The sequence below is a fragment of the Otolemur garnettii genome, unplaced genomic scaffold, assembly GCF_000181295.1.
Source record: "Otolemur garnettii isolate 467f Iridium unplaced genomic scaffold, OtoGar3 scaffold00146, whole genome shotgun sequence".
NCBI lineage: Eukaryota > Metazoa > Chordata > Mammalia > Primates > Galagidae > Otolemur > Otolemur garnettii.
Window position 1 is genome coordinate 4,065,506 of NW_003852541.1, and position 12,083 is coordinate 4,077,588.

General features: G+C 37.2%; 1 protein-coding gene across 3 annotated transcripts in view; it reads right to left on the reverse strand.

The window, feature by feature from the left end:
* Nucleotides 1-12,083, reverse strand: part of MAPK9 (mitogen-activated protein kinase 9) — a 60,086-nt gene that overhangs the window by 29,898 nt on the left and 18,105 nt on the right. For all 3 annotated transcript variants that reach the window (XM_003799160.3, XM_012810993.2, XM_012810994.2), the window contains 3 exons: nt 10,768-10,897; nt 8,359-8,417; nt 5,083-5,221 (listed from right to left, as the gene is read on the reverse strand). In XM_003799160.3, coding sequence (XP_003799208.1) covers nt 5,083-5,221; nt 8,359-8,417; nt 10,768-10,897 — 328 coding nt within the window. The remainder of the gene's footprint in view (nt 1-5,082; nt 5,222-8,358; nt 8,418-10,767; nt 10,898-12,083) is intronic.

A 12,083-nucleotide genomic window follows, 5' to 3' on the forward strand; every position in this document is an offset into this window, starting at 1 on the left:
GAATGGCTAGCAAACATATGAAAAAATGCTCATCATCCCTAATTACTAGAGAAATGCAAATTAAAACCACTCTGAGATATCACCTAACCCCAGCGAGAATGACCTATATCACAAAATCTCAAAACTGCAGATGCTGGTGCGGATGTGGGGAGAAAGGAACACTTTTACACTGCTGGTGGGACTGTAAACTAATACAACCTTTTTAGAAGGAAGTATGGACAAACCTCAAAGAACTCAACCTAGACCTCCCATTTGATCCTGCAATCAATGTTACTGGACATCTATCCAGAAGGAAAAAAACCCTTTTATTATAGAAACACTTATACTAGGGTGTTTATCGCAGCCCAATTTACAATTGCTAAAATGTGGAAACAGCCTAAATGTCCTTCAACCCAGGAATGGATTGGTAAGCTGTGGTGTATGTATACCATGGAATATTATTCAGCCACTAAAATGTGGAGATTTTGCAGCATTTGTACTAACCTGGATGGATGGAGGTGGAACACATTATTCTTAGTGAAGCATCACAGGAATGGAGAATTATGAATCCTATGTATTCAACTTTGATATGAGGACAATTAATGACAATTAATGACATGGTATGGCATAGGAAAGGGGAGACCAGACAAAGGAGGGAGGGGGTGAGGGAAAGGAGAAGAAGAAAAAAAAAAAAATAGTGACTAATTCTCATATAAATTGGATTTGATTTTGACCAAAGTACATTACTTAAACATTAATTTTTAATTCAACTTGTTAATATGTTGTTTAGGATACTGCATCCTCATTTATAAGTAAAATACGTTTGTAATTTCCCCTTTGTAATAATATATTTTCTCCAATTTTAATATCAGGTGTATTCAGATGAAGTAGAATAATTTTGAAGTATTTCTTCTTTTTCTATTATCTATAAGATTTGGCATGATCGGCTTTCTGAAATTCTCTTTTACTTTTATTTATAAATATTAGTTGTCTGTTTTTTGAGACTTTGGGAAAAAAAAATAAGAAGTAGTTAACTGATGGCTCCATACTGAACCTCAGAGTCAAAGCATTCTGTAATAGACATGCTCTTATTTGACAATGTGAATGTTACTTTCTTTGCATTATTATTATTATTGCTTAATATTTCAATGCAGCAATCATCTGATTTCTTTTCTGAATGTATTTATCTTTAAATACATTCATTCTTTATTAGGTTTTTGTCTCTAGTCCTTATCTTAAACATTGCTATTTTTATTAAATTTTAAGCCTTTTTAATTTGTGAAGGCAAAAAGTGGAAACCTAATAAACACATGTATATGTAAAAAAAATTTTTTTAAACTATTTTACAACAAAGACATTTGCACTAGAATGTTTACTGCAGCCCAATTCATAACTGCCAAGACATGGAAACAGCCCATGTGCTTATTGACCCACGAATGGATTAACAAATTATGGTGTACGTACACTGTGGAATACTATGCAGCCATAAAAAATGAAGACTTCACATCTTTCAGGTTTACCTGAAAGGAGCTGGAACATACTCTTCTTAGTAAAGTATCTCAATAATGGAAAAAAAAGTATACAATGTACTCAGTACTACTATGAAATCAATACATAATCATCTACACATTCATATGAATGGCAAAACATAACTATAGTCCAGAAAGTAGAAGGGAAGAGGAAGAGCGGGGAGGGGAGGTGGGAGGAGGGAAGGTATTTGGGGAGACCTCACCTAATGTGCATGATGCAATGGTACATTTCAAAACTATTAAGAGTACAATTGTGATGGATGTGTTACTTAGCTCAATGTAAGCACTTTACATTGTGTATCAAATCAGTACACTGAACCCCATAAATGTATCAATGTACAATGTTATGAAAAAAATAATTTTATTCCCATGCACCATTTTTTAGAAAGCTATCAGAGGATGTGAAATCATCTAATGCCATCAAAACAAGGGAGTAGGCTGGACGCAGTGGCTCTTGCCTATAATCCTAGCACTCTGGGAGGCCGAAGTGGATGGATAGCTTGAGTTCACAGGTTCACAACCAGCCTGAACAAAAACGAGACCCCATCTCTACTAAAAATAGAAAAACTGAGGCAAGAGGATCACTTAAGCCTGAGTTAGAAGTTGCTGTGAGCTATGACACCACAGCACTCTACCTAGGGTGACAGCTTAAAACGGTCACAAAAGAATAAAAAAATCCAACAAGGGGAGTAATCTGAGAAGGAGACAAAGAAGGTCAGGAAGCAGGGACTCCAACATAGAAGGAGCCAAAGGAAATCCCCAGGGTAACCCTCCACATCAGGCACAGGGTAGCCAGCCCAGAGGGGAACATGACTAAGGCTCCAAGAGAGATTGCCTGAAATGAAACTGGTGAAATACCTAGGACAGCTAGATGTACTGAAAGAAGATTTAGATACCTGGCAGAAGGCTTAGGGTATAATTTGTAATAAGAACCTAGAAAACTACTCCCCTCTTAAAACAAAAAAACAAAACCTTCAAACAAATAGATACATGTTATTAACTCTGGGGACCAAAAGTTGAAAGGGAAAAAATATGATCAGGGTATAAACATAAGGCTCAGCTGTGTGAAGAGTCTACATGGTCACAAGGAATGTAAAGCACAGCACTGAGCCAGAGATAATCACATCACAGCCTCCCTAGGAGGAGAGGGAAGAGCAGAGGTGGTGGGGCAAAGATCAGGTTGGTGAGAGAGCTAAATCAGCATCTTTTGCCCCAGACTGAGAGAAAAATTAATAAAGAGAGATCTAAGCATATGGAGATAAACACCAAAATAATTTTCTGAAAGAATTGAAAGAGTTTAATTCTAAGGAGGAAGAAATGAGAGCAAGAGAGGGAGAGAGAGAGAGAGAGAGAGAGAGAGAGGAGGTAGGAGAATCCATTTTTCATAAACATTTGTAGGAGTATTTGATCCTTGACAAAAATAAAAAAAAAAAACAATTTATCAGCAAGTTGCAGAACAACTATGTACAAGATGATACTATCTTTGAAGAATGTAAGATAAAAAGGACATAATTATAAACAGATATCTTGGCATTTATGCCAGTAAATAAAGAAGTGTCCATGTGAAGCTAGGATGGAAATGCATCAAACTACTATCACTGGCCATCTCCAGGCAGTAATAGAAGGCTAGAGAACTTTCATTTCTTTTAATTGCTTGAATTATATAAAGTAAAAAGTGGTGGGGTCATGGGCAAAACCTTATTTTTCAAATAATTAAATTTTATGTTTAGTATGAAGCCATAAAACTTCATAAGCAAAACTCAAAGTGTGCATTCTGTGTATGGTATAGTATCAGACACAGGATAAAGGATGGCATAGTCCACACGAAATGCTTAACACACTCAAGGGTTAACTCAAGGGACCTAGACAGGGCTGAGGCAAGGGAGGCGAAAGGGACCTTTCATTCCTTGTGTTATTATATACCTGTGCTGTGTTTGAAACTTTCCCACCAGGAGTGTATAGACACAGATGTGGCCAAGAGCCTGGCAGGCCCCTAGATGTGGGAAGCAGGAAAGTACAAGGTGACAGGGAAGTCACAGCAAGAATGGGGGGAGGGCTATTGGAGGGTGATCAGGAGGCAGGTGTGGCAATAGAGTCATTTTCTCGGTATTCCAGGTTTCTAAACTGGGTGCTGGGTAAACCAAACACTTGGCTGCTGGGCTTGAGTAGTCCATACAAAAGCACAGGTATGCTGCAGCTCTTGAGCTCTCCAGTAACAGGAAGCTATTGTTTTTCTATTTACCTCTGGGCCCAAGTGGGCAGGAACAAGTTACACAAGCCATTCCCCTCACAAAACTTCTAAGTTCTAATGTAATCAGGCCTAAATCTGGGCAATTATTCTAAAGTTTGAATTTAAGAAAGGATGTATTTAAGAGATGTTAAGAATGCCTCAAATTGTGTGAAGACTATGTAAATTTGGGGAGGAGAAACAGAATGGTACATTAAGAAATCTTTATTTTTAATTCACAAGTCTAGTGTTAATATTTTTAAAGTGAATTTGCCAACATATTATTTATATACATAATATATTATTTAACCGACCACTTGGTGGCAGCAGAGACTATATTTTAAATAACAGCACATCTTGCTGAAAATCAGGTTTTTCAGCCTGTCTTGAGAGGCTGTTACGCCATGGCACTCTACCCAGGGTGACACAGTGAGACTCTGTCTCAAAATTTAAAAAAAAAAAAAAAAATTTATATCATGATGTTCTGCTTATACAACACTACAAGTCAAAAAATAACAAAAACTTCCAAAACCAACTTAGATAATTACATGATATCCCCCTGGTTTTAAGCGTTACTTCCCCATAGTACAGGAAGTATTGTCATTCCCATCCCAGCCTCAGCCAGGGGACCGTCTGGCTGTTCCACCTGCTCCGGGTGCAGGGACGCCTACTAGTAGGCAGGGAAGCTATCACAGCAGAATGTAAAGATGTAAAGAAATGGGTATCAGGGTGATAATTCCAGTACGAGTTCTCAAGTAATTGTTTCATTCACTAATTGGCCTCTAACTTTCTCTCATCTCAAACCTAAATTCTTTGGTAATTTCACATATGGCAAAAACATTAACAATAGGTGAATCTGGATAAATGGTGTTTAGGAGTTCTTTGTCCTATTCTTGCAACTTTTCTCTAAGTTTTAAATTGCTTCCAAATGAAAAGTCTAAAAAGAAATTTTTTCTCCTGTGGTATCCAACTCTCTTGGGACTCAGGATGAATGAGCTGCTGCAGTGCCTGCTCTTCATCCTATGTCCACAGCAGCTCACCTGGGCCTGGTATACCAGGTTCTCCATAAATGCTTTCTAGTTTGAATTTTTTTTTTTTTTTGCAGTTTTTGGCCGGGGCTGGGTTTGAACCTGCCACCTCCAGCATATGTGGCCGGCGTCCTACTCCTTTGAGCCAACATATTGGTGCTGCCCATCTAGTTTCAATCTTTTCAAACACAACAGGATTCCATAATTTACTTGGGGTTTCAACACTGACAATTTAAAAATGTTTTTCTTTTGTATGTAAAGGATTATGACAACCAAATGACTCTGATTTTACAAATAAAATTAACATATCACTACTTACTCTATGAATTATACCAGCTGAATGCAGATGTTTAATACCGCAAAGCATCTGGTACAAAAGGTAGGACATTCTTTCATGGTCCAACTCCATATGAATAACCTGACACAAGTTGGCATCCATTAATTCCATAACCAAATACCTGAGAAAGAAAAGACCAGCCATGTACATTAAAATTATCCAAAGTTCCCTTATGACTGTTAAACCAGAATTCTTATGAAACAGTAACAATACTGTATTGACTAAAGTAAAAAGATAACTTGTTTACTTTAAACATTTATAAGGCATCTTGAAAAGAAACAAAGGTATACTGGAACTTTGTAAAAAATTTTCCAAAGAATATAAAAACAACCAACTTACTCAATGTCTTACAAATTAAAAATAAAACAATTTTTACATCACGATCAATAGAATTTTCTACTTCTTAAATGTTTTGCTATGGCTCATTCCTACCAGTGCACAAACCATGCTGTTACGGGCTCATCAGCAGGAATGCACATCCACTAGGGTGGGGGATGCTGCTAATGGGGAGGCTGTTTGGGTGGGGTTAGAGGTATGTGGGAATCCTGTATCTCCTGCTCAGTTTTGCTGTGAATCTAAACTGCTCTAAAAAATAAAGTATATTTTTAAGGTGACTGTACAGCTACAATAACAACAAGAAAACTTCACCCCCCTTCCCCCACCAACTACTGCCCATTTGTTTGCTCCCTTTGAAAGCAAAACTCCCAACGGGATGTCTACACTTGCCATCTCCACTTCTCCCTTTCCTTCATAATTGCACTTACACCAGGCTTGTGCCCCACTTCTCTGCTGAAGCTCTCCTCCCTAAGGCCTCTGGCTTCCATATTGCTAAATACAATGGTCAGTCCTACAACTCAAGCTGGTCATGCCCTCTCCTGTCCCCAACTTCTTGCTGTTGGTGTGCCTGGTGATCAGTCCTCAGCCTTCCTCTTTTCTCTAACTACACTCACCCCTTTGGTGGTCTCCAGTTACAGACTGTTGACTCCCAAATCCCTATCTTCAATTCAGAGCTTTCCTGAATCCAGGATCGTTGCCTTGACTGCCTACTTCACAGTTCCACTTGGATGTCTAACAGTATCTCAAAGTCCATGTCCAAAACTGAACAACTGATTCCACCCACCTCCACTGCCCCATCTGCTCTTCTCACAGCCTCCCTCATCTCTGCTGAGAGCTTCTTCATCCTTTAGGCTCAGGCCAAAAGTCCAGGTGGCGTTCTCGCATCCTCTCTCTCACATTACCTGCAAATACTGTGGCTCTTTATACTGTTTCAGCATCTAAGCTCTTCTCTTCACCTTCACTATCACCCTGCTGGGTTTTAATGGGCCCTCCATAATCCTTCACATGAATTGCTGCAATAGCAGTAACTGGTCATCTGTGCCCCTTCCCCTTACAATGGTTTATTGACCCAGATACCAGACTTATTCTTTAAAAACATGAGGCAAGTGAGCTCATATCTCTGCTGAACTCTCACTCCAACATCCCTTGGTGCAAAAGAACATCTTTAAAATGGCCTTGTAGCCCCTGCAGTGTCCCACTATTCCTTCTCTGAGCCCATCCTTTTCTCCTTTCCCTGTGCCCCTCAATTCCAGCCATGCTGGTCTCTCACTAGTCTTGGAACACATGAGGCAGGTGGCCGCTGCTGTTCTTGTGTGCCATCTGCTCCCTGTATCAACTCTGTTCTCTCCTTATTGATTAGGCTAATTGGCTATCTTCCCTGGCAGACTCCAGGAGGGAGTTTATTAACTACAGTTCTTAAGTAATAAAAGGTATTTCTGCACACCTTGGTCACAGGGTCCAAGAAACTGCCTAGCACAATCAAGTATTTGTTGAATGACTGAATACACCAGTAAATTTAGGATAAAGTTGGGCCCTGTGCCTCAATACTATAAACTAATATTTCCTTTCATTGTTAGCGAGATAATTCTGTTTAAGATTCGGCAAACTGAATATTTGTTGACTTAATCATTTCAAATGATACTCGTAAACATCTGACTCCTACAATGCTGCCTATTAGAGACTAGAGAAAAACATTTCATAGTTGGGTAAAACAGAGTAGTAACATTAATGGTCATTGCTCAAAAGAACTCTTTTTAGTCATGTTTTATCTGTTATGAAGATGGTAACTCTCAAGGCAAAATAACTGAATGTTACTATCCATTTTTCATATTTCTCTTGCACAGAGAAAAGTGTTAGTGGTGCTGGCCTGGCTGAGGCACCACCTTCTCGAGTCCCACAATGGAGCACCACCAGGTTCTATACCCCACAGGCCCAGCCTCGGGGAGGAGGCAGACTGTTGCAGTGACCGCAGTCAGCCTTGACACTTGGCAGCGCCAACTGTTAGGCAAGAAAGGAGAAGTTCAGTAGCTGGAGCAGCAACAGGCAACAGCTCCAGCAGTGTTACTGCAGCCACCACAGCCAGATACTGCCTATCTTGCCCTCTGGGGCCACTGTTCCTGAGAGGAGAGACACACAGTCTCAGGTCCCCAACTTCCCTTTCTGCCTGACGGGGGAGACATGCAGTCTCCACTGGAGCTTCTCTCCTTGACAGGCAGGGTCAGAACAGCTGGGCCGGGAAGGAGACATACTTCCCTGTCTGCTTCTCTCCTTGAAAGGATAGAAGACTAAGGGCTAGAGAACAAGAACCAAGTTTCAGCTAGCCTAGGGACAGTTTCCCAGTCAGAATAGAAAGTGAGGAGCCATAGTGACCTTACATTGACCTGGGCCCATTGGGTCCATTATCATATAATTGAAATTGCAAATTTCAACCCCCAAGGTGGGGAAGAGGCAGGCAAGTTGAGAGCTTTGTTATCTAAATCCAACCTGTCAGCTACCCCACAGGTGGGAATCAACAGCCAGTTCTGCCAGGGGAAAGGCAGGAAAAACTAACACCTTAGTTAGTGAATAAAAGAGGTGTGTGTTCAGACTTCAGGGTCTCTTCTCCACTCATGAAGAAGGACTGTCTCGCTCTTTGAGACATATTTTCCTTATAGTTTGTGTGCTTTGTTCTGCAATAAATGAACGCTGATGGTGATTGCTTTGTTTGTGATCACTGTCATTAGCTGGGCACCAGTGCTCATTCTTGGCACTGGGCGGCAAGAACCAGGGAACATTCCTGTCCAGAAGGACCTAACAAAAGTCTCTATGCTATATTAAAAATATATGCCACTTGCACTTCTGATGTATAAAAAATTGTTTCTTTACTAAATTTTCATTCTTTGATGTATAGTGCCTTACTATGATAAATAAAATGATACTTACACATCTTGAAATTCTTCTAGAGTTTTTTGTGGTGTAAACACATTTAACAAACTTATTATCTGAAAACAGAAAATTAATTATACCTCAGTATGTCAGATGACTCTACTTGATTATAAAAATTAAGTTTAACATTGAAATGTATTAAAACTGGGGAAAAAAATCACAGCAGAACTCAGCATTTATTATATTATTATTACTGTTTTTACCCAAACATTCTATTATATGGCATTTGAGAGAAGTTAAACATTGATTAAAAACAAGATTTCATTTAATCAAATCATGATTTTGTGTCTACAATAACTTAAATTATTATATAGAATTTAAAGACATAATATCTTTTTGGCTCTGAACATAAAGAGTTGAAATTATAGGTGGAAAAACACTAAAGAAAGCAGTATGTTTTCTCTGAAAACTTAAATACTATGTATAAATTTCTTAAAAGTTTTGAAATGTGAAAGCTAAGCTCATATTTTTAATGTGATAAAGTCAAACACATTGTAGCACCACATTTTTGCTTAAGGAAGGTTACAAAGCCAAACTGCCCCACACAGGCCTCCATGTTACGACCTCATGGTATAAACAACAAGTCTCCCTCCTCTGAGCATCAAATAACAAAGGGAGAGATGAACTAGTCAGTCTGCAGGATTGGAGTAAATGGCCAGCCAAGGGAAAAAATAAAACTACATCCCATATTTCAATCTTTATACCAAGATAAACTCAAAATAGAATAAAGATAAATCTAAAACATGAAACTATAAAACAGTAGACTATGGTTAAAACATTTTTATAATCCTGGTATAGAAAAGTCTTTTCTAAGTATGACAGAAAACCTAGGAGATTTGAGTACATTAAAACCAGAAATAAATTTTTAAAAATCAGTATGGAAACAACATAAATAATGTCAAATGGAACAAAAAAAAAAGTAAAGGATGACAGCTTTAATATACAAAAGCCTTTGACAAATGCATAAAAAAGAGACTAGCAAACTAAGAGAAAAATGAACAAAGGCTATATAAAGCAAATTCTCAATAAAACAAAATAAAAATAAATGACCAATAACCTCACAAATAAAAATATAACATCATTTATCATCTATCAGATTGGCAAAAGTAAAACAAAAAACCCAACAATGTGTATTGTTAGGGGATTTTGAGGTAAAAGACATTCTCAGATTTGTTTAATGAAAGTATAAAACTGACAGTCTTCCTCGAAGTCAATTTGTCAGCATATTTTAAATTAAAAGTGAATATCCTTTGACGTAGCAATGTTAGCCAAGAAATTCACCTGGATAAGTGTGCAAAGATTCACATATAAGCATATTCACTGAAGTATTGCTTATGATAGTGAAAAACAAGAAACAAATTATCTAATAATAGGTGGTCCATTAAATAAACCAGCTAAGTAAGTTTGTACTCTGCAGTCATTTAAAAAAATGGCTTATATCTATGTTCATTAAAGTATATGGCATCTACCAGCATTCCATCAGGGGAAAAAACAGGATGAAGAATCACATGACTGATTCCGCTTGTGTGTTTGTGGACATGTTAAGCACAGGAATGCTCACCAAAGTGTTAATGCTAGAGACCTGTGAGTGATGGGATTCAAGAATTATTTTTTATGTTGTTTGAATTTTTTAACAATAATAGGCATATATTTTTTGCAACCTGAATAAAAATTCTTTAGATACAATAAAGCATGCATTACAGAATTACAACCAAGTCAAACCACAGACTCAAAATATCATAGTTTCATATCTAATGTCCTTACATCAGAAAGATCCAGCATAAATCTTAAAATAAAGGGAACTATATAGTGTTTAATGTAATCTTAAATATTTCTCCCTCCTCCAAAAAAAAAGGAGTCAACACAAGTTGATCTCCAAAGCCCCTTCAAGATTTAACATTTTATGTTTTAATGTGGCAAAGATATTAAAAAAACACTCAGTGACCACGAAGACATACAGTGTGCTTGACTGAATACAATCTCATTTTCTAGAGGTATTATTTTGCCTTAAAATTAAGTGCTTTGATTCTACGGTGATGCTGAGTACCACTATCCTAAATGTAACTTCATCTAATAATGTATTTAAAACTGAGATGTCCTATACAAGGTAAAAAGCTACTTACAGAATGAAGTTTTTCAAAAAAATATTTAGTTATTTCTCAGTTTGTTAAGTTAATGCTGCTCCTATTTTGTGGAGATGGAGCTACTAATAGTGAAAACCAAATGGTTATAGAATTTGGTTTCCTCACCTTCACTGAGCAACCTAAAGTCCTGTGCTGATAAAAATAGCGATTTTTTTCATTAGCTTATCTTAGGTCTGAACTCAGGGTATCATCAAAGGACCTAATGATTACCATATAATTGACCAACATTCAGGCATACAGAAAAAACATATATGTGACTTACATTTTTGTGATTGACACATTTTAAGAGGACAAGTTCACGATAAGCTCTCTTTGCATGAGTTTGATTCTGAAAAGGACGGCTTAGTTTCTTGACTGCAACATTTATCCCAAGAACTGTATCAAATGCAGCACTATAATTAGGAAATATAATAAACAATCCATTAGAATGATTTTGGAAAATATAGTAATGCAGAATGTATTTTCAATGTATTATCTTTTTTAATGAATAACAAGGAAAATCTACTTGCTTCCATTCAAGGTACTTGTACATATGAAGAACAAAGTAAGTTGGCTAAGACTGTCAGGATAGACTAACTCCTCTGTAGAGGCACAAACATTTCAGCTGTGGTTAAGATGGGATTCAGCAATCCTCTGCACAATGAACTCCCATTTTATTAATTGAGATTAGTATGTTCAGAACCAGGTAATTTAAAACAGAGTGTTTAAGACTGTCCAAGAAGTGAAATCTTCAGTTTAAAACATTTTTTTTCAAGTTGAGAAAAATGTTGCTTTATCACAGCTTAAAATCTAAGTATATTTTGGAGTATCGCAACCATGGAAATGGTTGAGCACATAAGAATATGATAAATCTAAGTTTTTAGTGATTGTGCTTTATCCCAGATAAAAGGATCAAAAAAGAAAACAGAAGCCAAAATCTCAGCTAACGCATAGTAAATCCCTAAGATATCTCTAATGTAAGCAATTAGCATACTTAAAATTCTTATAGTAAAAATAAAATTTAGAGGTTATGTTTCCAGCACCTCAAGTTCCCTAATTGAAATTTATTTATTTATTTTATTTTTTTGTTTGTATTAAATCATTACTGTGTACACTGATGCATTTATGGGGTTCAGTGTACTGATTTGATATACAATGTGAAATGCTTACATTGCACATCCATCACAATTATACTCTTTTCTTAATAGTTTTGAAATGTACTAGTTATGAAATAGTTTTGAAAAGTTTGCATCATGCACATTAGGTGAGGTCCCCCCAAATACCCTCCCTCCATTTAGTGTTCATTTACCCTCCAAAAAAAGACATGAAAAATCAAGCAGCCTGATTGTGCACATTTTTAGGTTTTAAATTAGTTCTAAATAGTACCATAATTAAAGGTCATTACCCTTTGGCTATTCATCACAGGTTAAAAGTTTCTAAAGGTCATCTGAGGACGTATGTACCATTTTAAATATTGTTTCTATTTGTTTATTCCAGTAAGCTTATAACACAGTTATAAGAGTCGCCAAAGGGGAGGGAGAGGGGAGGAGGAAATGGGTGGAGGGAGGGGGATTGGAGGGATCACTTCTGAGGTTTATC